The 26,373-nt window shown below is 50.8% G+C and overlaps 2 protein-coding genes across 9 annotated transcripts in view; one reads left to right on the top strand and one right to left on the bottom strand.

The window, feature by feature from the left end:
* The first annotated feature begins 4 nt into the window (after positions 1–4).
* On the top strand, positions 5–3,902 carry TUBB2A (tubulin beta 2A class IIa). The gene is made up of 4 exons (XM_034961374.3): positions 5–137; positions 1,416–1,524; positions 1,833–1,943; positions 2,645–3,902. The coding sequence occupies exons 1-4, from the start codon at positions 81–83 to the stop codon at positions 3,703–3,705; spliced, it is 1,338 nt and encodes a 445-aa protein (XP_034817265.1). The 5' UTR covers positions 5–80; the 3' UTR covers positions 3,706–3,902.
* Positions 3,903–4,365: 463 nt separating this feature from the next.
* BPHL (biphenyl hydrolase like) overlaps positions 4,366–26,373 on the bottom strand; it is a 37,158-nt gene continuing 15,150 nt past the window's right edge. For 5 of the 8 annotated variants that reach the window (XM_055113149.2, XM_008972632.6, XM_008972639.6 and 2 more), the window contains 3 exons: positions 23,663–23,794; positions 20,648–20,771; positions 4,366–5,074 (listed from right to left, as the gene is read on the bottom strand). In XM_055113149.2, coding sequence (XP_054969124.1) covers positions 4,987–5,074; positions 20,648–20,771; positions 23,663–23,794 — 344 coding nt within the window. In that variant the 3' untranslated portion in view covers positions 4,366–4,986. Of the gene's footprint in view, positions 5,075–20,646; positions 20,772–22,976; positions 23,116–23,662; positions 23,795–26,373 lie in introns of those variants that run through there. The other 3 variants (XM_063605128.1, XM_063605126.1, XM_063605127.1) reach the window with 1 other exon arrangement.

The raw sequence follows: 26,373 nt of genomic DNA, 5'->3' as shown, positions 1-26,373 counted from the left end.
AGGTCTCTGCGCAGCCCAGCCCGCCGGTCCACGCCGCGCACCGCTCCGAGGGCCAGCGCCACCGCTCCGCAGCCGGCACCATGCGCGAGATCGTGCACATCCAGGCGGGCCAGTGCGGCAACCAGATCGGCGCCAAGGTGGGCTCACCGCCACGGAGGGGCCCGGGGTTGGAACCGAGGGTGCGGGCTGGGGCCGGGGCGGGGGCTGGAGGCCGCGGCGGGCCCGGGCTGGCCGGGTGGCACATTCCGCGGCGAGGCCGCCGGGCGGGGTCCGGGAGGCTGCATGACCCGCCAGGATGCCCGCAGCGCCGCAGCTGTGTGTGCGTTTAATCGGGGCCCTTTCGATTTCCCTGGGACACAGCCCTTCTGCGGGACGCGGTTGGCATTCCCCTGGGTGTATTTGTCTCAGAAACTTGGGTCGGGGGTACGGTCATATTTATTGCGCTAGCTTCATGTGAATTTAATTTGTATATTTTTCTCTACGGTTTGAATGAAAACATGCAGTGTCACTGGACTGGCAGATGTAACAGAGGCGTCCCTTTGGGTCGTACAGGCAAGGGTGTTAGATAAATTCCCTTGCTCGGGCACTGTCTTGACATGATGACATACAACGCGATAGTCTTGCTGCCAGTCCCCGAGGCGGCAGGTGACTGCGCTGGGTGGGGGCTGCAATTACCGACCGCTGTGTGGGAGGCAGCAGCGGGTCTGGTGCATGGGTGGGGGCGGGCGCCAGTACAAGGACGTGGTCTCTTTGAGAACCGCCATGTTGCCCACCCAGCCTCCCCGCCCCCCCCCCCCCCCCCCCCCCGCCGCAAATTCACAATGGAGCCAGCGCCCTCACGATGGCCAGCTCCTTCCACTGCCGCCCAGGTGCCCTCCCAGGCTCCTGCTGCCCTTCGCCCAGTCCCTCCGGTGGTCAGTGCCAGCATGTAGATCGGTGGCTTAAACCTGCACTGTTGCAGGAGTGCCTGGGATCTGTGCCAAGAGAGCTTGATCCCTGGAGGCAGCCACAGAGTGGGTCCCCCTGTCCTTGGTCCTGCCACGACCCATCAATCATCCCGGATGCAATGGCATTCAGCCCTGCCTAGGGTGACACAGCCTTCCTGTACCCCTTCTCCACTTCTCTACTCTCCCCACCCTCTCCCTAGAAGGGCATCTGCTGTGTCCCCTCCTCCTCCAGGGCCCCTCCCAGCCTTTCAGTCTATCCCCATAATATGGCCGATGCTCTGCGGATTTTCAAGCCCCTCAGCAGTGGCTGCTGCAGGAAATAGGGGGTGCAGCTCTTTGCTCTCTGTCTAGCACTTACTAACTGTCTGACCACAAAAGCCCCTGTTCCAAGGACATGGGAGGAGGACAAGGCCATCCTTAGTGACATTCAGCATGCAGAGCCATGGTGTGGTTCTTTTTTCATTTCAGTTTTGGGAGGTCATCAGCGATGAGCATGGGATCGACCCCACAGGCAGTTACCATGGAGACAGTGACTTGCAGCTGGAGAGAATCAACGTGTACTACAATGAGGCTGCTGGTGAGTAGCGGGATGTGTGTGCGCAGGAATCCTTGCTTTCCATAATGTGGGAGATGAAACGTCCCAGGAACATGCACGTGACAAAGGCATGCTTCTTGCATATTCATTTCAAATGCCAACTGCTGGAAAAACATGTTTTATGGTTTCCTAAGATTCCTGCCTGTTTGCCACGGCTAAGCACACTCAGGACCTCCTTTTTCTTAAAAGCAGAAAATCTCCTGTTCTCCTTTTGTCTCAGATGCTGGAATTGAATGCTGCTGTGAGTCCCTCCCCAAGCACAGGCCTGAGTCAGTTCTTATTTCCTGCAGGTAACAAATATGTACCTCGGGCCATCCTGGTGGATCTGGAGCCTGGCACCATGGACTCCGTCAGGTCTGGACCCTTTGGCCAGATCTTCAGACCAGACAACTTCGTGTTCGGTATGTAGTCATGATCACTGGGAACTGGCCAAATGACACACCTTCTTCCTAACAGCCCTGCAAAGCACAGTTCTTAGTGTTCAGTGCCAAGGTGACACTGTGTCCACGGCAGCCCTGAGTCCTGGCCTAGCTCCATGCAGTCCATGGGCGGTCATGGCTCACAGATCAACGCCAGCCTGCAGAGGGCTGCTGCAGCCCTCCCAGTGCAGAGCAGCCTCAGACTGGAAGGAAGAAAGAGCAAGGAAAAGCTTCAAGCCAGGCTTCATAGGCTATAGGCAACTTGAAAGGACTTCAAAGAGCCAGGGGCCAAAAGCACAGGTTATGACCAGAGCTAGACAGATGCTGAGGCCACCTTCTCTGCTGGTCACACTGCCTTCACCTTGCCTGTTTAATTGTACTTGAGTATAAAGAGAATGCCTCTTAAAAATGTATGTATTTCAGAACCAATTAAGTTTTCTAATCCTATCCTCTTCCTCAATCAATAGCCTCAGATGAGCTAAACTTACTTCTTACTTTATTATGATCCCCAGTGTTTTTGAGGTCACTGACATAGAAAAATATTTCTTCAGGTAAAAGAAGAGTATTCAAAAGAGAAGAATCTGCCAGTCTAAGACCAGTCCTACCTTCTCCTCCATAGTCAAAATGACAGATTTTGAAATTCTTTATGTTTTAGTGTCTAATGTTCACTTTCCCTCTGGCAGGCCAGAGCGGAGCCGGGAATAACTGGGCCAAGGGCCACTACACAGAGGGAGCCGAGCTGGTCGACTCGGTCCTGGATGTGGTGAGGAAGGAGTCAGAGAGCTGTGACTGTCTCCAGGGCTTCCAGCTGACCCACTCTCTGGGGGGCGGCACGGGGTCCGGGATGGGCACCCTGCTCATCAGCAAGATCCGGGAAGAGTACCCAGACCGCATCATGAACACCTTCAGCGTCATGCCCTCACCCAAGGTGTCAGACACGGTGGTGGAGCCCTACAACGCCACCCTCTCTGTCCACCAGCTGGTGGAAAACACAGATGAAACCTACTCCATTGACAACGAGGCCCTGTATGACATCTGCTTCCGCACCCTGAAGCTGACCACCCCCACCTACGGGGACCTCAACCACCTGGTGTCGGCCACCATGAGCGGGGTCACCACCTGCCTGCGCTTCCCGGGCCAGCTGAACGCAGACCTGCGCAAGCTGGCGGTGAACATGGTGCCCTTCCCTCGCCTGCACTTCTTCATGCCCGGCTTCGCGCCCCTGACCAGCCGGGGCAGCCAGCAGTACCGGGCGCTCACGGTGCCCGAGCTCACCCAGCAGATGTTCGACTCCAAGAACATGATGGCCGCCTGCGACCCGCGCCACGGCCGCTACCTGACGGTGGCTGCCATCTTCCGGGGCCGCATGTCCATGAAGGAGGTGGACGAGCAGATGCTCAACGTGCAGAACAAGAACAGCAGCTACTTCGTGGAGTGGATCCCCAACAACGTGAAGACGGCCGTGTGCGACATCCCGCCCCGCGGCCTGAAGATGTCGGCCACCTTCATCGGCAACAGCACGGCCATCCAGGAGCTGTTCAAGCGCATCTCCGAGCAGTTCACGGCCATGTTCCGGCGCAAGGCCTTCCTGCACTGGTACACGGGCGAGGGCATGGACGAGATGGAGTTCACCGAGGCCGAGAGCAACATGAACGACCTGGTGTCCGAGTACCAGCAGTACCAGGACGCCACGGCCGACGAACAAGGGGAGTTCGAGGAGGAGGAGGGTGAGGACGAGGCTTAAAAACTTCTCAGATCAATCGTGCATCCTTAGTGAACTTCTGTTGTCCTCAAGCATGGTCTTTCTACTTGTAAACTATGGTGCTCAGTTTTGCCTCTGTTAGAAATTCACACTGTTGATGTAATGACGTGGAACTCCTCTAAAAATTACAGTATTGTCTGTGAAGGTATCTATACTAATAAAAAAGCATGTGTAGAAAACCTTGTGGTGTGTTCTCACTTCAAATAATTTTTATTCTTTCTCAATGCTTAAGTATAAAGTTTCAAGGTTTAACTTGTTACTGTTTTTATTGTGGTAATCAAAGTTTAATTTTAATAGCAATGTAGGATTTCTGCTTTAGTGTTTTAATCAATAACATTCCTGTCCTTTTAGTACAGAGTGATGAAAATACATATTTTGTTCACCTTTACTGGCCCAAAGTATTCATCTCTCAAAAGTGAACCAGGAGAGGGATATGGGGTAAAGCAAACCTGCCCCTATCTGCTGCTGTTCTGGACATCCTCTGATCTTAGAATTGAGGACCTCGGGCACGGACTCTCCCTACTTCTCTTTGAATATGATAGATAAACACAAATAAAAACACAAGTGAAGCTTGAACCTCTCAGATAAAAGGTACAGTATAAATTCAAGATGTCTTAAAACCTCCAACATTAACACTACACATTCTCCACCTAAAATTTATTTGAAAATAAATTATGGCAGGAATTCACCTGTTAAGACAATGGTATAACTTGTCACAACTTCATCTTAGAAAATCGGATTTAATTTTCATAGCTATTGATGTTAGAGGCTTTATTCCTTTATTTTTTTTTTATGTTTTTATTTTTTTTTAAGACAAGGTCTTACTCTGTTGCCCAGGTTGGAGTGCAGTGATGCAATTACAGCTCACTGCAGCCTTGAATTGGGCTCAACTGATCCTCCCACCTCAGCTTCCTGAGCAGCTGGGACCACAGATGTGTGCCACTTCGCCTGGCTAATTTTGAAAAACTTTTTTTTGTAGAGCCAGAGTCTCCCTATATTGCATAAGCTGGTCTTGAACTCCTGGGCTCAGGCAATTCTCCCACCTCAGCCTCCCAAAGTGCTGAGATTATAGCTGTGAGCCACCGTGCCCAGCCTGAAGCTAGAGGCTGTTTTCAATATGTCATTATTCTCATTTGGTTAGGATAAGATTGAAGGGAGGGGTAGAAAGTTTCAAAGGCGGAGAGTTTCAAAGGCATCATGTTAACAGGCAGCAACACGATCAAGCCCCACACGAAGGAACCACCAAGACTCGAGTGTGCATTCTCATTGTAGGAAGTCTTCTGCTAACTTGTTGAATTCATCTGCAAAACGCAAATGCAGGTTGTGTTTGCCTTCTGGCATCAAATGCAGCCTAAAAAAGGAATTAAAAACACTTTGGGTCAATGGCCCACCACTTAAGAATAAACCCCTCACTCTCCCCAACATTTCACAAACATCTAAAGTGAAAAATTAACACATTTCCCCCATGACCACTATCGAGGAGAAAAATGTAACCCATCAATCTTCCAAGAATATAGTCAGACGCATGAAACTCTTGGAGTTTATGACTACCCCTGAGGTTGACTATAAGGCAATGACTTAACAGTAGCAGACACACATTATATTTGGAACTGAATCAAGTAACAAATGGTTTGACTGGAAAACGGACTGAGAGTGGGGGAGGTGATTTGGTGGTTACTCTAGAAAAATCCATTTTAATGAAGCTGATTTTAAGAGAGAAGGTTGGTAAGAAGATAAAAATAAGAAATGTTCAGAATGCACTGGGATGGGGCAGGTGAGTTTCTTGGGGTGTTGATGTAGTGGGCAAGTGCAAAGCAGAATTCACAGCCACCCCCAGCCTGCTGCTCAAGGTTCCAAATCACCCTTCCATTTTTGGATTACTGAACAAATACATCTGAATACAAGCCGCCAGACAAATGGCTGTGAGGGTGGTGAGCCCACGCCAGCAGCCCTGTGCTCCAGGAGCCGCTGCTGCAGCTGTCACGGCTCAGCATTGTGGCAAACACACTGTCCTCGTAAGGCTTCTTCCTTTCAACAGGATTGTGATCAAATGGGACAGGTTTACAGTTTCCTGAATAAATGCAGCCTTCTCTTTGTTCTACATTTGACTTATTAGCTACAAAAGTATAGAAACAGTAAAAGTGGTAAAGCTTCTAGGATGAAAGCCTAAGTTCAAGCCACTTTGTCTACAATGATAATTAAGACATTAAAAGGACAATATTAAGGCAGAATGCGTTATCATGTTCCCTAATTTTTTGACTTTCAATACTGGGGGGCTGACAGCTCAGAACCTCAGTAGGTGCGAGGGAGGAACTGTGGGGCAGGGAGCTGTGCTTGGAAGATGCTGGGCCTCTTCCAACTCAGCCACCACATTGGGGGTGGGAATGGGGTACCAAGACAATCAACTTGAAAGGAAGACACATTGTTGGGACCTTTCCGAGGGCCTTGGAACATTAGTAATGCTATTACTAACAACCACGACATTCTAAATTCAACTTTAACACTATTCAGAAAAGAAGGATGAGTTGCACCCACCCCAGAGATAGGATCCCAGTTGAGTTGCCTACACAAGGAACAGGGCTTGCGGGGACACTCAAGGCCTTTGTTTTCAGGAAACAGGAAAGAACGAATTGCCAAGGATGCTGCGAGGTCATAGAAGGTCACGTATAGGCTAAATTGCATCCCCTAATCTGCACTAAGCTGGACTGGGAGGCAGGGAATCCCCAGCCTGCCACATGTGAAGTCTTCCTCTGTAGACAGTCCAGCCTATCTGGCTATGATTTGTTGGTTTCCCATAAGGAAGGAAGGAGAACCTCGCTGTGAATCCTTTCTTTTTAGCCGTTCAGCACTGTCTGCACTCTTCCTAATCTCTAGATCTTGAGGAAATAAAAATGAGGTTCCCTTCATTAAAATATGGGAGACCTGCTCTGAATGCTGGATGGATGAATGGATGAATAGACAGATGGACAGACAGACAGAAGAGAGTATGAAGACAACTCTTCTCCTTGATATCTTTTAAGGGTCATTTCAAGCTCCTCAGCAGCCCTTGCCTCCTTTAGGTCTGACACAGGTTTCACTGCACAGAAACTCTGCTGTGTGTTCCTCTTTGGAAACAGGACCACAATAGATGGGCATGAATATTAGCTGTCAAGGCAAGACAGGAGCTCTAGATTCTCACCCAAGTAACAAATAGATCTAATCACATGCTCTGTGGAGAGCACTTTTCAAACAATAACATTCTCCGAAAAATTAGTAGGAAACCCCCAACTGCTAAGCACATGGCTCAGTTGGAAACGAAGGGGCCTCAGAGGATGAACACGAGTTCCTCTGCCAGGGCAGGTTCCTCACTGCATGTGGCACCTTCAGAAAGAGACATGGTTCCAGATAGTCCAAGGGACTAGAAGCTGTCTAACCCCAAGGTAAATGTATGGGTCACTTTACCTCTGTTGATACAGCTCTTTTAGGTCAAAATGGCATAGGTGAGATGCTGGCCTCACGATGCTACCTTTCCTGCCCCGCCTGGAGCCCTTTTCATCTTTAGCTGAACTTTCATCTGTAACTCAGGGAGTTACAGACAGTAACAAGGCCACAAGTAACCTGCTGTGGCGTGCCTTCACCTTGGATCAATGTAACAAAACTTCATCTATGAATCCAGGAAGTTGTCAGTGAGTCTGTAATCCGCAGAGTGCCAGTATGTACTTTTGTGTTTACTGGAACCCAAAGCAGGCCGCTGGATCTTTGCACAGGGTCTCTTCCAGCGTGAAACTGGGCAGCAACATGGCATATCACTTCTTCAGGCATTCCTTCTGACGCCATCCAAACCTGGTTGCCAATAGCCCCTTTTTATTCAGAAACTAAATATTTTCCTTTTTCATTCTGCTTCTTCTAGAAAGCCCCACCTAAGAAAAAGGTACTAGACTGGGCACGGTGGCTCACGCCTGTAATCCCACCATTTTGGGAGGCCGAGGCAGGTGGATCACTTGAGGTCAGGAGTTCGAGACCAGCCTGGTCAACATGGTGAAACTCCATCTCTACTAAAAACACAAAAATTAGCCAGCGTGGTGGTGCGCGCCTATAATCCCAGCTACTCGGGAGGCTGAGGCAGAATCACTTGAACCCAGTAGGCGGAGGTTGCAGTGAGCCGAGATCCCGCCACTGCACTCCAGCCCGGGCAATAGAGCAAGGCTCTATCTCACAACAAACAAACAAACAAAAAGGTAATGGTCAAACCACAAGCTCCTTGCTGCTGATGAAGCTGGGGGCTGCCCTGGCTGGCCAGGCTCTCCTCTGGTTAGGGCTGACCAGGCATTTGGGGATGGTGGGGGCGACAGCTCACTGAGCAGCTCCATTTCTCAAAAGCAACCATGTCTCAAGCATTAGAAGCAAAACTGCCCCGGAGGCTACTTTCTGGGCAGTGTGGCGGCTTGCAGTGGGCTGCTAGAGGACCCTCGGGCTGCTGGGTTGGTGCTTTTAAGTGGTGTGTGGAGGACAAAGCCTTTCCAAATCTGCTGTGACTGTGGGGACCTAGTCGGGCCCTGGACTGCAGGAAAGCTTTCTTCCTGTGACAGTTGGATGTAAACTGGAGGCATCATCGTGGGAGGAAAACACTGGCTTTACGGGGCCAGGACAGTTTTGTCTAACCAGCACAGAGTCCATACTGACAGGCTACATCCATCTCCCTGAGTCACAATTCCTCATCTGGAAAACGCGGACAGTAATAGAATCTACTAGAGATAGTAGATTCAACGTATGCAGCATAGGGTCTGCGGGGACGTGGTAAGCTTAATAAATGTCTGCTGTTATTTTATTAGTATATTTGTATTGCACTTTACAATGTGCAGAATTCCTGAAGGTGTTAATCTGTGCAGCATATTAAACAATGACTGACTCGGGGGAGCACAATTAATCTACATTTGTTGGCTAACACAACACCTCCAACTGGAGGTTGCTTCTCTTAAGAGAGGTTTTAATACAATCTTGCATGTAAGATTTGTCTGGAAAGGCTCAGACCACACTGTTTTTGAAATATTAATACAAAAGACTCAACTTGATAAGCACTGGCTAATTCTGTGTGCAGTAAATCCTGTAACGAGCCCACAAGCAGCGTGTGGAGCTGATGGTTTTCCCTTCCACCTGAGCAGCAGCTGGGAGGAGCTGAAAGCAGCACCTGGGAAGAGGAGGGCTGGGATGCCAGTGGTGGGGAACTGTCACCTGGGGCAGTAGCAGAGGAGCTGGCAAACCACTGCGTCCAGGCTGGAGGCAGTCCAGAACGGAAGCTGCAGCCCTGGCTGCCTGCAGCGTCTACCTCCCCACCAGAACCTGGCTTCACTTTTCTATGGAGCTGAAAATGAACCATTATCACTGGTGTGAATCTTTTCCACCTAAGCCAATTCATTTCACTCCACCTAGTGGTAAGGCTCCCACTGGCCTGCTTGGGAGGACTAAGGCCATCTTACCACTGGTGGCCAGACCCAAACAGCCAAGGAAGCTGCAGAAAGAGGCCCTTCCTTCCCTTCTGTGGTCCAGACAGAGGAGAGTAACTAGCCCACTGCACAGACATCCCAGGCCTGCTCCCTCGCTGCCAGCCTGCCAGCACACCCTCCGGTGAACCCAACACAAGGCCCAGACCTCTGTAGAGATGGCATCCATCAGCCCTTCACCCTGTGACTGTACACTTTGTGTCAACTTGACTGGGCTACAGGGTGCCCAGATATTTGGCCAAACATTATTTCTGAGTGTGTTCATGAGGGTGTTTCTGGATGGGTTAGCATTTGAATCCATTGACTGAATAAAGGCAGAGGCCCTCCCCAGTGTGGTGGGTCTTGTCCAATCTGCTAAAAGCCTGAGTAGAACAAGAAGGCTGAGAACAGGGAATTCCTTGGCCTTCAGTCTGCGATGTTGGCTTTTTCCTACCTTTGGACTCAGGCTGAAACATTGGCTCTTCCTGGGTCTCAATCCTCCTGGCTTTCACACTAGAACCACACCATCTCCTCTCCTGGCTGTCAGGCCTTCAGACTTAGACTGGAATCACACCTTTAGCTCTCCTGGGTCTCCAGCTGGCCAAATCACTCTGCAGACCTTGGGACTTGTCAGCTTCCATACTCCATGAACCAATTCCCTATAATGAATCTCTTTTTTCTACATATATATACATACACACATATACGTCTTGTTGGTTCTTTTTTTTTGGAGAACCCAAATATGCCCATATACCTACACTAATAATGGTGTTGTCTTAGCTATTCAGGAGGCTGAGGAGGGAGCATCCTTTGAGGTAAGGAGGTTGAGGCTGCCAGGAGCTATGATCGGGCCACTGCACTCCAGCCTGGGCAACGGAGCGAGACCTTCTCTTAAAAAATTTAAAAATAACACAAATAATAATGGTGCTGAAAGTTGGAACAGATGGCAACTTGCCTGACCTAATTTCAAGCTATGCCCCAATGTCCTCTGGGGACCCTATTCACCTGTATCCATGCCAGTATTCCATCCTCAAAAGTGGCAGCTACTGTCTGTTGAGTATTTTTCATTTATTTATTTATTTTTGAGATGGGGTCTCATTCCTACACCCAGGCTGGAGCGCTGTGGCATGATCATGGCTCACTGCAGCCTCCACCTCCTATGCTCTGGTGATTCTCCTACCTCAGCCTCCTGAGTAGCTGGGACTACAGGTGCGTACCACCATACGTGGCTAATTTCTTGCTTTTTGTAGAGACGAGGTTTCAGCATGTTGCCCAGGCTGGGTGTGTTAAGTCTTAAATTTAAGTCCAAATGTACAAATACCTCCTCATTCATTCCTCAAAAACTATCTTGAGATGATAGGTATTGTCATGCTCATTTCACACAAGAGGTAACAGTAGAACAGAAATATTACATCCAGCACATGGTGACCAAAGGAGCACTCCAACCCGAACCAGCACTCGCCCAAACCAGCACTCCGACCCAAACCAGCACCAGCACTCCAACCGGAACCAGCACTCCAACCGGAACCAGCACTCCAACCCGAACCAGCACTCCGACCCAAACCAGCACTCCGACCCAAACCAGCACTCTGACCCAAACCAGCACTCCGACCCAAACCAGCAATCCGACCCAAATCAGCACTCAACTGGAACCAGCACTCCAACCCACACCAGCACTCCAACCCAAACCAGCACTCCAACCCATACCAGCACTCCACCCCGAACCAGCACTCCACCCCAAACCAGCACTCCGACCCAAACCAGCACTCTGACCCGAACCAGCACTCCACCCCGAACCAGCACTCCAACCCGAACCAGCACTCCGACCCGAACCAGCACTCCACCCCGAACCAGCATTCAAACTCAAACCAGCACTCCACCCCGAACCAGCACTCCACCCGAACCAGCACTCCACCCCGAACCAGCACTCCACCCGAACCAGCACTCCACCCGAACCAGCACTCCAACCCACACCAGCACTCCACCCGGAACCAGCACTCCACCCGAACCAGCACTCCAACCGGAACCAGCACTCCACCCCGAACCAGCATTCCACCTGAACCAGCACTCCAACCGGAACCAGCACTCCACCCGAACCAGCACTCCACCCGAACCAGCACTCCACCCGAACCAGCACTCCACCCCGAACCAGCACTCCAACCGGAACCAGCACTCCACCCGAACCAGCACTCCACCCGAACCAGCACTCCACCCCGAACCAGCATGCAAACCCAAACCAGCACTCCACCCCGAACCAGCACTCCACCCGAACCAGCACTCCACCCGAACCAGCACTCCACCCGAACCAGCACTCCACCCCGAACCAGCATTCAAACCCAAACCAGCACTCCACCCCGAACCAGCACTCCATCCCGAACCAGCATTCAAACCCAAACCAGCACTCCACCCCGAACCAGCACTCCACCCGAACCAGCACTCCAACCCAAACCAGCACTCCACCCCGAACCAGCACTCCACCCGAACCAGCACTCCAACCCAAACCAGCACTCCACCCAAACCAGCACTCCACCCGAACCAGCACTCCACCCCGAACCAGCATTCAAACCCAAACCAGCACTCCACCCGAACCAGCACTCCACCCCGAACCAGCACTCCGACCCGAACCAGCACTCCAACCGGAACCAGCACTCCACCCCGAACCAGCAATCCACCCCGAACCAGCACTCCAACCGGAACCAGCACTCCACCCGAACCAGCACTCCACCCCGAACCAGCACTCCAACCGGAACCAGCACTCCACCCGAACCAGCACTCCACCCCGAACCAGCACTCCACCCCGAACCAGCACTCCACCCCGAACCAGCACTCCAACCGGAACCAGCACTCCAACCGGAACCAGCACTCCACCCGAACCAGCACTCCAACCCAAACCAGCACTCCACCCGGAACCAGCACTCCAACCGGAACCAGCACTCCACCCGAACCAGCACTCCACCCCGAACCAGCACTCCACCCGAACCAGCACTCCACCCCGAACCAGCACTCCACCCCGAACCAGCACTCCAACCGGAACCAGCACTCCACCCGAACCAGCACTCCACCCCGAACCAGCACTCCACCCGGAACCAGCACTCCACCCGAACCAGCACTCCACCCGAACCAGCACTCCACCCCGAACCAGCACTCCACCCCGAACCAGCACTCCACCCCGAACCAGCACTCCACCCGGAACCAGCACTCCACCCGAACCAGCACTCCACCCGAACCAGCACTCCACCCCGAACCAGCATTCAAACCCAAACCAGCATTCCACCCCGAACCAGCACTCCACCCCGAACCAGCACTCCACCCGAACCAGCACTCCAACCCGAACCAGCACTCCACCCCGAACCAGCACTCCAACCCGAACCAGCACTCCACCCCGAACCAGCATTCAAACCCAAACCAGCACTCCACCCCGAACCAGCACTCCACCCGAACCAGCACTCCACCCGAACCAGCACTCCACCCGAACCAGCACTCCACCCCGAACCAGCACTCCAACCGGAACCAGCACTCCACCCGAACCAGCACTCCACCCGAACCAGCACTCCACCCCGAACCAGCATTCAAACCCAAACCAGCACTCCACCCCGAACCAGCACTCCACCCGAACCAGCACTCCACCCGAACCAGCACTCCACCCCGAACCAGCATTCAAACCCAAACCAGCACTCCACCCCGAACCAGCACTCCACCCCGAACCAGCATTCAAACCCAAACCAGCACTCCACCCCGAACCAGCACTCCACCCGAACCAGCACTCCACCCCAAACCAGCATTCCACCCGAACCAGCACTCCAACCGGAACCAGCACTCCACCCGAACCAGCACTCCACCCCGAACCAGCACTCCACCCGAACCAGCACTCCAACCCAAACCAGCACTCCACCCCGAACCAGCACTCCACCCGAACCAGCACTCCAACCCAAACCAGCACTCCACCCAAACCAGCACTCCACCCGAACCAGCACTCCACCCCGAACCAGCATTCAAACCCAAACCAGCACTCCACCCGAACCAGCACTCCACCCCGAACCAGCACTCCGACCCGAACCAGCACTCCAACCGGAACCAGCACTCCACCCCGAACCAGCAATCCACCCCGAACCAGCACTCCAACCGGAACCAGCACTCCACCCGAACCAGCACTCCACCCCGAACCAGCACTCCAACCGGAACCAGCACTCCACCCGAACCAGCACTCCACCCCGAACCAGCACTCCACCCCGAACCAGCACTCCAACCGGAACCAGCACTCCAACCGGAACCAGCACTCCACCCGAACCAGCACTCCAACCCAAACCAGCACTCCACCCGGAACCAGCACTCCAACCGGAACCAGCACTCCACCCGAACCAGCACTCCACCCCGAACCAGCACTCCACCCGAACCAGCACTCCACCCCGAACCAGCACTCCACCCGAACCAGCACTCCACCCGAACCAGCACTCCACCCCGAACCAGCACTCCACCCGGAACCAGCACTCCACCCGAACCAGCACTCCACCCGAACCAGCACTCCACCCGAACCAGCACTCCACCCCGAACCAGCATTCCACCCGAACCAGCACTCCACCCGAACCAGCACTCCACCCCGAACCAGCACTCCACCCCGAACCAGCACTCCGACCCGAACCAGCACTCCACCCCGAACCAGCATTCAAACCCAAACCAGCACTCCACCCCGAACCAGCACTCCACCCGAACCAGCACTCCACCCGAACCAGCACTCCACCCCGAACCAGCATTCAAACCCAAACCAGCACTCCACCCCGAACCAGCACTCCACCCCGAACCAGCACTCCACCCCGAACCAGCATTCAAACCCAAACCAGCACTCCACCCCGAACCAGCACTCCACCCGAACCAGCACTCCACCCGAACCAGCACTCCACCCCGAACCAGCATTCAAACCCAAACCAGCACTCCACCCCGAACCAGCACTCCACCCCGAACCAGCACTCCACCCCGGACCAGCATTCAAACCCAAACCAGCACTCCACCCCGAACCAGCACTCCACCCGAACCAGCACTCCACCCGAACCAGCACTCCACCCCGAACCAGCATTCAAACCCAAACCAGCACTCCACCCCGAACCAGCACTCCGACCCGAACCAGCACTTCAACCGGAACCAGCACTCCACCCGAACCAGCACTCCACCCGAACCAGCACTCCACCCGAACCAGCACTCCACCCCGAACCAGCACTCAACCCGAAACCAGCACTCCACCCGAAACCAGCACTCCACCCGAACCAGCACTCCACCCGAACCAGCACTCCACCCGAACCAGCACTCCACCCGAAACCAGCACTCCACCCGAACCAGCACTCCACCCGAACCAGCACTCCACCCGAACCAGCACTCCACCCGAACCAGCACTCCACCCCGAACCAGCACTCCACCCGAAACCAGCACTCCACCCGAAACCAGCACTCCACCCGAACCAGCACTCCACCCGAACCAGCACTCCACCCGAACCAGCACTCCACCCCGAACCAGCATTCAAACCCAAACCAGCACTCCACCCCGAACCAGCACTCCACCCGAACCAGCACTCCACCCCGAACCAGCACTCCGACCCGAACCAGCACTCCACCCGAAACCAGCACTCCACCCGAAACCAGCACTCCACCCCGAAACCAGCACTCGACCCGAACCAGCACTCCAACCGGAACCAGCACTCCACCCGAACCAGCACTCCACCCGAACCAGCACTCCACCCGAACCAGCACTCCACCCCGAACCAGCACTCCACCCCGAACCAGCACTCCACCCCGAACCAGCACTCCACCCCGAACCAGCATTCAAACCCAAACCAGCACTCCACCCCGAACCAGCACTCCACCCGAACCAGCACTCCAACCCAAACCAGCACTCCGACCCGAACCAGCACTCCGACCCGAACCAGCACTCCACCCCGAACCAGCACTCCACCCCGAACCAGCACTCCACCCGAACCAGCACTCCACCCGAACCAGCACTCCACCCGAACCAGCACTCCAACCCAAACCAGCACTCCGACCCGAACCAGCACTCCACCCCGAACCAGCACTCCGACCCGAACCAGCACTCCACCCGAAACCAGCACTCCACCCGAAACCAGCACTCCACCCCGAAACCAGCACTCGACCCGAACCAGCACTCCAACCGGAACCAGCACTCCACCCGAACCAGCACTCCACCCGAACCAGCACTCCACCCGAACCAGCACTCCACCCCGAACCAGCACTCCACCCCGAACCAGCACTCCACCCCGAACCAGCACTCCACCCCGAACCAGCATTCAAACCCAAACCAGCACTCCACCCCGAACCAGCACTCCACCCCGAACCAGCATTCAAACCCAAACCAGCACTCCACCCCGAACCAGCACTCCACCCGAACCAGCACTCCAACCCGAACCAGCACTCCACCCCGAACCAGCACTCCGACCCGAACCAGCACTCCACCCCGAACCAGCACTCCACCCCGAACCAGCACTCCACCCCGAACCAGCACTCCACCCGAACCAGCACTCCACCCCGAACCAGCACTCCACCCGAACCAGCACTCCACCCGAACCAGCACTCCAACCGGAACCAGCACTCCACCCCGAACCAGCACTCCACCCCGCACCAGCACTCCACCCGAACCAGCACTCCACCCGAACCAGCACTCCACCCCGAACCAGCACTCCACCCCGCACCAGCACTCCACCCGAACCAGCACTCCACCCCGAACCAGCACTCCAACCCGAACCAGCACTCCACCCCGCACCAGCACTCCACCCGAACCAGCACTCCACCCCGAACCAGCACTCCAACCCAAACCAGCACTCCACCCCGCACCAGCACTCCACCCCAAACCAGCACTCGACCCAAACCAGCACTCCGACCCACACCAGAACTCAAACCCAAACCAGCACTCCAACCCAAACCAGCACTCCAACCCACACCAGCATTCAAACCCAAACCAGCACTCCAACCGAGGTCTGAGTCCCCTGCTGGTGCTCTTAACCCCTCTCCCTCCCCTTTAGTTGACACGAACTTAAGATGCCAACTCTGTGCCACGTGGACTTTCCCACCGGGTCTGGCCCTCAGGCCTGGGCTCAGAACATGCGGCTGGTCCTGCACTGGTGACCCCAGCCCATCCACAGAGACATGGCCCTCTGTGCACCTCTCGCTCTCCCTCTCTCTCTTTCAACATGCACTGAGCATGTTCAGATGCTCTAGACCACATCCTGGGATAGGCGGTGGAGTGTTCAACATGGGAAGAATTGCATTCACGTTAGCAGCTGTTAGAGATATGAATAAAGAGGCTGGGTGCAGTGGCTCACACCTGTAATCCCGGCACTTTGGGAGGCCAAGGCAGGAGGACTGCTTGAGCCCAGGAGTCCAAGACCAGCCTGGACAACATGGCAAGGCCCTATCTCTACAAAAAATACATACACAAAAAATTAGCTAGGCGTGGTGGTACGTGCCTATATCTGAGCTACTTGGGAGGCTGAGGTGGGAGGATCACTTGAGTCCAGGAGTTCAAGGCTGCAATGAGCCGTGATCACACCACTGCACTCCAGCCTGGATGACAGTGCAAGCCCTGTCTCTTAAAAAAAAAAAAAAAAAAAAAAAAAAGAAGAAGGCCAAGTGCAGTGGCTTATGCCTGTAATCCCAGCACTTTGGGAGGCCGAGGCGGGTGCATCACGAGGTCAGGAGATTGAGACCATCCTGGCTAACGCCGTGAAACCCCGTCTCCACTAAAAATACAAAAAATTAGCTGGGCATGGTGGTGGGCGCCTGTAGTCCCAGCTACTCGGGAGGCCGAGGCAGGAGAATGGCAGGAACCCAGGAGGCAGAGCTTGCAGTGAGCCAAGATCACGCCACTGCACTCCAGCCTGGGCAACAGCGAGACTCCGTCTCAAAAACAAAAAAAGAGGAAGAAAAAAGGTATAAGGGGCCACATGACCTCAGATAGGTGAGCGAGCAACTGGAGGCGCATGCAGAGGCAAGGAAGCCTCACTGAGGAGCCGCCTGAGTCCTGGCCTAAGGGGTGAGCACACACCCAGGCAGGCAAAGGCAGGGGCTGAGGGATGGAGAGGGGCTGCAGGCGAGAGGCGAGGGACTCATCATTTGCAGTCGAGTCTGAAACCCAGAACCGGGCCTCTGGTTCCTGAGATCTGAGCACCTCCTCAGAAGCACTGTGATGGGCTGAATTGCACCCCTCATATTGATATGCTTCGATCCTGACCCCCAGCATCTCAGAGTGTGACCTCCTTTGGGTAGAGTGTTTAAAGAGGTAATTGATTTGAAATGAAGTCATATGAGTAGGTCCTAATCTATTACGACCGCTGTACTTATATGAGGAAATGTGGACACAGGAGGCAGAAAGGCAAAGCCTGCTCCCCATCACTGCTGTCGTCTGAGCAGCTCTCATAGTGTGTTTCGTATCTCAGACTGCGGCACAAGTGCTTGTTAGAGGAAGGGCTTCAACCGACTAAAAACACATTTTAAAATCACTGAGCTTGAATGAGCTCTAAGGCCTCTTTGCTTAAAATAAAAATAAGCGATTCTTATTTTTCTTCTACCACAAAGAGAGAAGAGAGAAAGAGACAAATTAACATAAGCTGGAAGCAGATCTGCTGAGCAACTCCACCCTTTGTTCAGCCTCCTTCTGAGGCAAGAAAGGCAGTTTGGTGTTTGCTTCACACATAATCTGTATTTCTTGGTAAAAATCTGGGAAGAGATAGTCTGTGCCTTTAAGTGTTTTTTCGTTTGTTTGTTTTTCAGAGAGGGTTTCGGCTCTTGTTGCCCAGGCTAGAGTGCAGTGGCGTGATCTTGGCTCGCTGCAACCTCTGCCTCCCAGGTTCAAGTGATTCTCTGCCTCAGCATCTTGAGTAGCTGGGATTACAGGTGCCCACCACCATGTCTGGCTAATTTTTGTATTTCTAGTAGAGACGAGGTTTCACCATGATGGCCAGGCTGGTCTTGAACTCCTGACCTCAAGTGATCTGCCCACCTCGGCCTCCCAAAGTGCTGGGATTACAGGTGTGAGCCTGTAAGGGTGTTTTTCTCCTATACTGATGTACTGTGTTGCTAGGAGATGGGCCTAAATTAAACTTTAATTCCTAAATTAAACTTTCTTGTAGACTGACTTTAATTGAACCTGGCTCTTTAAGGGCACATAACACATTTACTATGTGTGTCACTGTGCAAAACCTGTCATTTCTGAAGGTGGAAGACAATTAACCAGGTCACCTGGTATCTTATTCTAGGCATGTTACCATCATACATATTAAGAGATAAGTGGCAGCTGTGCTATGGTGGAAAAGCACCATATTAGGAGAAAAATCTAAGATTCATTATTTACTAGCTATACAACCTTGAAAGATTGCTTAACATCTCTCAGCCATGACTTCTCATCTGTAAAATGGATAATATTTTTCATAAATGTGTCATAAACTATAACTAGATATTATATATAAAATACCTTTTAAAATATTAAGTGCTATATGGAGATATCACTTTGTACACTGCAAACGTATACAATCAAAAGCACAAAAACTGAGATTGTATAAAAAACTTTTGCAGGCCAGGCATGGTGGTTCATGCCTGTAATCCCAGCACTTTGGGAGGCCAAGGCGGGTGGATCACAAGGTCAGGAGATCGAGACCATCCTGGCTAACACAGTGAAACCCCATCTCTACTAAAAATGCAAAAATTAGCTTGGCATGGTGGCACATGCCTGTAATCCCAGCTACTCAGGAGGCTGAGGCAGGAGAATCACTTGAACCCGGGAGGCAGAGGTTGCAGTGAGCCGAGATCGCGCCATTGCACTTCAGCTTGGGCAACAAGAGTGAAACTGTGCCTCAAAAAAAAAAAAACTTTTGCAAGGATTAATAAGAAAGTATACTATCAGAATTTGTACCATGACCATAACTTAGTATTATAATTTTATAAAGTCTAGTTTGAAAATACCTTTTATTCCCTACTAAATAAATTTATATTTATTTATTTATTTCTGAGACGGAGTCTCACTCTGTCACCCAGGCTGGAGTGTAGTGGCATAATCTTGGCTCACTGCAACCTCCGCCTCCCGGGTTCAAGTGATTCTCCTGACTCAGCCTCCTGAGTAGCTGGGATTACAGGCGCCCGCCACCATGCCTGGCTAATTTTTGTATTTTTAGTACAGATGGGGTTTCGCCATGTTGGCTAGGCTGGTCTTGAACTCCTGGCCTCAAGTGAACCGCCTGCCTCAGCCTCCCAAAGTGCTGCAATTACAAGTGTGAGCCACTGTGTCCAGCCCCTACTAAATCAATTTGAAAACTCCAAGCTGGGCGTGGTGGCTCATGCCTGTAATCCCAGCACTTTGGGAGGCCAAGGCAGGCGGATCACGAGGTCAGGAGTTTGAGACCAGCCTGGCTAACACTGTGAAACCCGTCTCTACTAAAAATACAAAAAATTAGCTGGACGTGGTGGTGCACACCTGTAATCCCACCTATTTGGGAGACTGAGGTGGGAGAATCGCTTGAACCTGGGAGGCGGAGGTTGCAGTTAGCCGAGATCGTGCCACTGCACTCCAGCCCAGGTGACAGTGTGAGACTCCGACTCCAAAAAAAAAACAACTCCTTCATTAAACCTCTTTGTCCACCCGCAGTATAATCCTGCCTAACTCCCACCTTTGCTATTCACTGACCCTATGCTCTTACCAAATGAATTATTTGTTATACAGGCTCATGTGTATTTTTGATTCATGGTTGAAGTGGTATAGGAGGAATGTGTGGAATAAAGAGATGCCTGTTAACTTAAAAAATGCTAAATGGATATAGCATTATCCATTATGGATATAGGAATTATGAAGGTTTATGGTAATGTATTTTATTATAGAAAAGACACTTTTTTTCCTCCTTTAAAAATTATCTGAGAAATCCGTTGTTAAATACATCATAGAACAGAGTGATAAGGGAGCAGTGGAGCTGTTTCTGTGCCTGCTTTCCCTGCTGGCCTGGGGGCTTTAGGGACAGGGAACACTACCATTAACTGTGCTGAGTAGGGCTGGCTGTCAGCAGACATCAGAAATTTGGTTTAACAGATTTTTTTAAATTGGGTGGTCAGTGCTTTTATAATGATAAAAAACTAAACTGAAAATTCCCAAATTGTGTGAAACTGTTTCAGTTAATACTGATGGAAATAAATCTAAACTATTACCAAGTGACAGGGCTTAGCACCTATGAGCATGTTTGCCACTCATGAAAGTAAGAGCTGTCTATCTGAACACGCCTTTCCTTCTGGTCATCAGTCACCCACAGTTCAGGGCTTCTCTCTTCCGTGGTACCCTAAATAAAGCGGTGCTACTGACTGGCATTGGCAAAAAGGGGGGCTGTGTACTCTAAAACTCCAACTCCTCTTGGTTATTTTCCTTCCAGTAGCTTTGCCCATTGACTCCGAGGCTCTGGGGGGGAGTGTGAAGGCGGTGACAGGACTTACCGTGAACCTTTCACGTGCTCATGAATGAAGTCGGCATGAAACCGCGGGACCAGAGGATCCTTCTCACCGTGCACAATCAAGGCGGGGCACTGGACCCGGGGCAGCAGGTGCCGGCAGATGTTACCTGACGGATACACAGCACGAGGAATCTGCTTTAGTGCAACCATTCTACGCGGTCAGAGGAGGCGAAACTCAGCGAGCCCTGCCCCTCCTTGGCCCTCAGTTTCCCTATCCGTAAAAACTGCGTTTTGGATTTGACCGTGCCTGGGATTCCTTCCAGCTCTAACATTCTTTGGGTTCCCTTTTCTGTTTCTCTCTGTTTCTTGTTTGTTTGCTTGCCTGTTTCTGAGTTCTACTAGTAAATAAGCAGCCTGATTTAAATTCGTGTAAAATAGTAGGAAAATCAAATAAACACCCCACCACTATATTCCACAGTGGCGGTTCCCACCGTGAAAACAGTGGTAGGTGCTTGACACCTGTACAGCTTTTCCCTGGAAATCACGTTTCGGATGAGTGTAGGGGCCCCGGCCAGCCCTCAAAGCATGTGAGCCTCACAAGGAATTAATTATACAACTTGCGCACGGCAAAGCAGCTTCTCCTTATCGCTGATGCGTCTGTGACACTCCTGACTAACATACTTTGGAGAGACTGTAAGGACTTACCCCCATTTATGAGAACTTTCCTGAGGCAATGATGGACAGCCTGGGCCCTAGTCCCTGTACTGCAGTTTCCTGCCTCTGTGAGGCTGTGGTGGCTCCTTAACCACTGGGAGCTTCAGCCACAAACAGGAACAATCACAGTTCCCCGGGGCTGTTGTGGGGCTAAAAAGAGAGTTGCGTCTGCGGTTCCCGGCATCCCTAAGCTGGCTCTTTCCTTCTCCATTCCCTCTCCGTGCATGTCAAGAGGAAGGCACCGCAGCTCTGAGAAGGCTGGGAGCTGCCCCGACGGTGCAGTGCTCCCCTGCCCGGCACGGGCCCCAGGCCTTTCCCTCCTCTTCAGTGGGAAGTCGCTGCCCGCTAAGTGAGAAGCGGGCCCGTTGACTAGGGAAATACTCCTCCAGGTCTCTGACACTTCCCTCTCCTGTCCCGAGATGACACACACCGGCCAACTGCATCATCACGTGATGATCAAAGTCAATATGCCTGAGTGCTCACTTTGTGCCAGCAACTGTTTAAACAATTTCGTATCTGTTAAACACAGTAGTTACATGTTTTAACTCATTCAGCATATAAAAATGTTTGTTCATTAAGTACTTTTGTAATAACAGTAATACCAGCCTTTCATTAGACACTCTGTCTTTGATCCTGCACCAAAGCTGAATAGGTAACACCTCATTTAATCCCCGCAACAACAGCTTTTCGAGGTCACAGATAGGAAACCAAAGCTTCAAGAAGCTAAGTTACCTGCCCAGATCCATTCTAACAGCAAGCCGGGGGCACAGGCAGAACTCACACTCAGGCCCATCGCACTCCAGAGCCGTGCAATGCAATGAATCCCTACACTATGCCAAGCATCCATAAACCTGAGAGGACAGTAGGAAAAAAGGGCTCCTACCAAATGAGTCAGCACAGAAGGGGGACACATCATGAAGGGTCTCGCTGTGAGACAGTTTATACACTGCTACAGCCTCTGTATCATGAACGTATTTTTGAATTGCTGATTTAACCCTATTTCCACCTTTAAATCTTCCTGTCTTTTCACTACTCTCTTCAACAAAACATCAAAGTTTACATTTTACAAATGTGCCCTCTTTAATGGAGAACTGTCTCAAACGTTGTTTCATGGCATGTTTTTGTTTTAAGAGCAGAGATTTCCAGGGCCTGTCTCCATGGGTGGATGCTGCATCTGAACAGAAACATTATAAGGCATACATTTGATATATTTGCTGTTTTCAACTCAAACCAGAAGCGTAACATTTCCAAATGTCCTTTTCATTGTGAAAGTTTTGGCAGATGATTCATGCAGGAAATGATTACCTAATAGATCAAATTGGTCCTTCAATCACAACCATTTTGTAACAGTGCACTCCAAGATTAGATCTTAGCTACTCTATTTTCTCAGCAATTAAAAAAAAATGAGATTATAAACATAAATAGTTGTATGAAAATAAACTATAATTCAGAATTTCTCTTAAAGATGTCAATTCTTACTTTAACTGGAAATCTCGTTAATTTTTCAGATAAAGAATAGGAGGCTGGGCACGGTGTCTCAGGCCTGTAATCCCAGCAATTGGGAGGGCCAAGGTGGGCGGATCACGAGGTCAGGAGATCAAGGCCATCCTGGCCAACATGGTGAAACCCTGTCTCTACTAAAATACAAAAAAATGTGCCTGCGTGGTGGTGCACGCCTGTGGTCCCAGCTACTTGGGAGGCTGAGGCAGAGCAATCGCTTGAACCCAGGAGACAGAGATTGCAGTGAGCTGAGATCATGCCATTGCATTCCAGCCTGGTGACAGAGTGAGACTCCATCTAAAAAAAAAAGAATAGGAGATATTTGTTCATTGTTCATGGTTACAGTCATATCACTTAGTTCTGAAGATGGAAAAAACGGAATATTTTCTTCCTCATATTAATTCCGTTGAGATTAAAGATTAACAGTGTCCTCGTGGGGTGACACATCTAAATGTGTAAAAAGGAAAAAATATTGTACACATTGTGGCCTATTTATTTTCGAATTACTCATTCTGGAATTAGAAAATAGAAACAGTTTAAGGCTTCTGGATAATTATTTTGTCATCGCACACACACCAAGGATTAGAAGGAAAAAAGAACAGTCTGCTATTAAAGACTCAACAATGTGAACCTTTGGACACGCAGTCCTACCTCTCCGTTAAGCCAGATTGACTGCCCAAGAACTGGCACAGTACACAAGAACTAGTATTCTCTGTTCTGCTCACACATGAGCGTGTGAGGGCGATGGGCAGATTCATGAATCACTGAGCAATTCCAGAACACTGGGGAGGAACTCGAGCACCCTCTATAACAGGCAGAGAGCCCTTCAAGCCCAGTAACCTACCATCTGGGAGACGTTTAAACTGTCTTATGCCATCCACCCACTTTTCACAGGTTCTGGCAAAGTAGTCATACCCATAGAGGGCTTCTAGAGGCTTTCTTGTTCTCTCACTCCATTTAGAAACATCTCGGATGCCTGAAAAACAGAAGTGTAGGTGAAGAAAGGTTTAATTTCATACTAAAGTATTGTCTTTAAGTATTCCGAGCAAGAGCCACTTCTGAGCCCATGCGCTCACTGTCTCGTCTGCCTGGAATGCCTCCCTCCCTCCCTCTGCTCGGCTTAGCCCTGGTTGCTGCTTTGCGGTGCCTTCTGGACCCAGGGCTGAGTGCCTGCCTCCCACTAGGACCTGTGTGCAGTGTAAGGGACTTTGCTTTGCTCCCCACTGTACCCCAGGGCCTACACTAGTGCCTCCCACAATACAGGCCCACAAATCAATGCTTACCAAGTGGATGAAATTAGAGCTGCACTTACTGCTTTCTTTTAAAGATACAAGATAAAAGAAAATATGACCCTAACAGGGTCACCTGAGGAAGAGCGACAATGTTTGCAAAAGAGGAGTTTTTTTCTGCGTTGCATTTGTATGGACATTGAAAAACGCACACAAATTATTCATTCTAATTTCTGCTACCGAAGAAATATGGGTGTAAAAGGCTAAGTACCAAACTTCAAACTGTATTGTAGATGATTCACTAGTAGGGAAGAATAGCTAAAAACAACCATTAACATGAATCAACAAATGCAATTCCTTAGGCCAATCTTTTCCATATTTCTTTAAATACACTGTGATAAGTAAAGATTCTAATGCTCTTGAGCATATTAAATATTGCTTCCTGAGAGCTACACGTTACACATGGAAGAAATATAACACTAATGGCATGAACTCACATGAGCAACAATCTCTACAGAGTCCTGGACAACGTCAGGCACCTGGCAGGCACTCACTGTGTGCTTAGTGAATTCAAATCACCAAATGGAGGAAAAACTGCTATTTACAATCACAGCTGCCTTCTGAGGAGGGCGGATCCCCCATTACAGGACAGTGCCTGGTGCCTGCCTTTGCTTCTGCTGACTGGCTTAAATATTCAGAGGTAGGCCCCGTGTCAGTTGAAGATAAAGGCTGAAGAAGATGAACTGTTCTGCACAAGAATGAAAAGACTTGAATGAGGTGTGTGGAGACAGCCTGAGAGGTGGGGAGAAGATGTAGGAAGAAGAAAACGTTTGGGGGCGGAGGGTAAGGGAGAGAGAAGCAAGCAAGACAGTGTGAAGATCGCTAGCAAAACGTCCCTGCACATGCTTCTACTTTTGGCTGTATGGCAGACCATACCCTCTGAAAGGCCTTCTTGCAGGGGAATAACTAGATCTTTCACAAAACAGAATTCTGTGGCATTGCTGAAGTTGCAGTGGTTAATGGAAACCGGGGTGTGAGTGTGTGTGAGTGTGTCTGCACATGAGAAAGAGAACCCTGAAAATACAGCAAAGGAAGTAAGCCAGCTCCAAAGGCAGGCCTGCTCTGGGTGGAGACGCAGTGTTCGCAGGCAGGCCGGGGCCCAACCTGAGACTCCTGGATTAAGCTGAGCTAAAAATGGCCCCAACCTGGTATGATCCTGTGGTTCCCAAGAGCAACAAATGCAAATCTTCCCGGAAGGAAAGCGCTCTCGATTTATGCTCACTGCTTTGTTTATTTTCAGATTAAGAGTGAGTAAATATTAGCTCCTAACCAAAGGTCACAAAACAAACAGGATTTTTATAAAGTTAATAAAAAAACTAGAAAATTGGAAGACAAATCTTAAGAAATTATGCAGAACACCATGCAGAGAGACAAGAAGATGCAGAAGAGATAAGGAAGATGGAAAGACGAGGTCTACAAAAGTCTGCTCGTCTCAGAAGAAGAGAATGAGAATGAACGAGATGCCTATTTGAAGAAATAATGGGTGGGAGAGTTTTTCAGAATGAATCGAAGAATCCATAAACAAAAACGCAATGTATTCCGAACAGGATAAGTAAAATGAAATCTGCATTTGGACAGAATATATTAAAACAGCAATATATCAAAGGTAAGGAGAAAATCTGAAAAACAGCCAGAGAGTTAAGACACATCACTCCGAAGCAGGAACCACATAGACGGACAGGAAACTTCTCAACAGCAAGGATGGAAGGCAGAAGACTGCAGAATGGGGGAGACAATGACTTTCCACTTCCATTTCCACACTCAGCTAAACAGACTTGCAGAAAAGGTGGGTGAAAGAAAAGACACCTGTTGGTAAAAACTGAGTTGACCATTAACAGGCTGCCCTTAAATAACTTCTAAAAATAACTTCAGGAAGAAGGAAGATAAATGCTTTTAGAAGGAACATTTGAGAAGAAAGAACAGGTGAGTAAACAAATGGGCAAACATGTTGGTGGATCTAAAATCACACAAAACCAGCCAAACCAATGAGAAAATAAAACATTGTGAGGCCGGGCGGCATGGTGGCTCACACCTGTAATCCCAGCACTTCGGAAGGTTGAGGTGGGTGGATTACTTAAGTCCAGGAGTTCGAGACTAGCCTGGGCAATGAGGCGGAACCCCGTCTCTACAAAAAATACAAAAATTGGCCAGGCGCGGTGGTTCATGCCTGTAATCCCAGCACTTTGGGAGGCCGAGGCAGGCGGATCATGAGGTCAGGAGATCGAGACCATCCTGGATAACACGGTGAAACCCCGTCTCTACTAAA

The sequence above is a fragment of the Pan paniscus genome, chromosome 5 (assembly GCF_029289425.2).
Source record: "Pan paniscus chromosome 5, NHGRI_mPanPan1-v2.0_pri, whole genome shotgun sequence".
Classification (NCBI taxonomy): domain Eukaryota; kingdom Metazoa; phylum Chordata; class Mammalia; order Primates; family Hominidae; genus Pan; species Pan paniscus.
Note: the sequence above shows the minus strand (reverse complement) of the source record. Positions and strands in the feature narration are given on the sequence as shown.

What these genes read in the sequence shown, in the direction of transcription:
- TUBB2A (XM_034961374.3), top strand. Translation starts at nt 81, where the DNA reads ATGCGCGAGATCGTGCACATCCAGGCGGGCCAGTGCGGCAACCAGATC. An exon ending in GCAACCAGATCGGCGCCAAG is followed by an intron (nt 138 to 1,415) that starts GTGGGCTCACCG and finishes TTTTCATTTCAG; the next exon opens with TTTTGGGAGGTCATCAGCGA. An exon ending in ACCAGACAACTTCGTGTTCG is followed by an intron (nt 1,944 to 2,644) that starts GTATGTAGTCAT and finishes TCCCTCTGGCAG; the next exon opens with GCCAGAGCGGAGCCGGGAAT.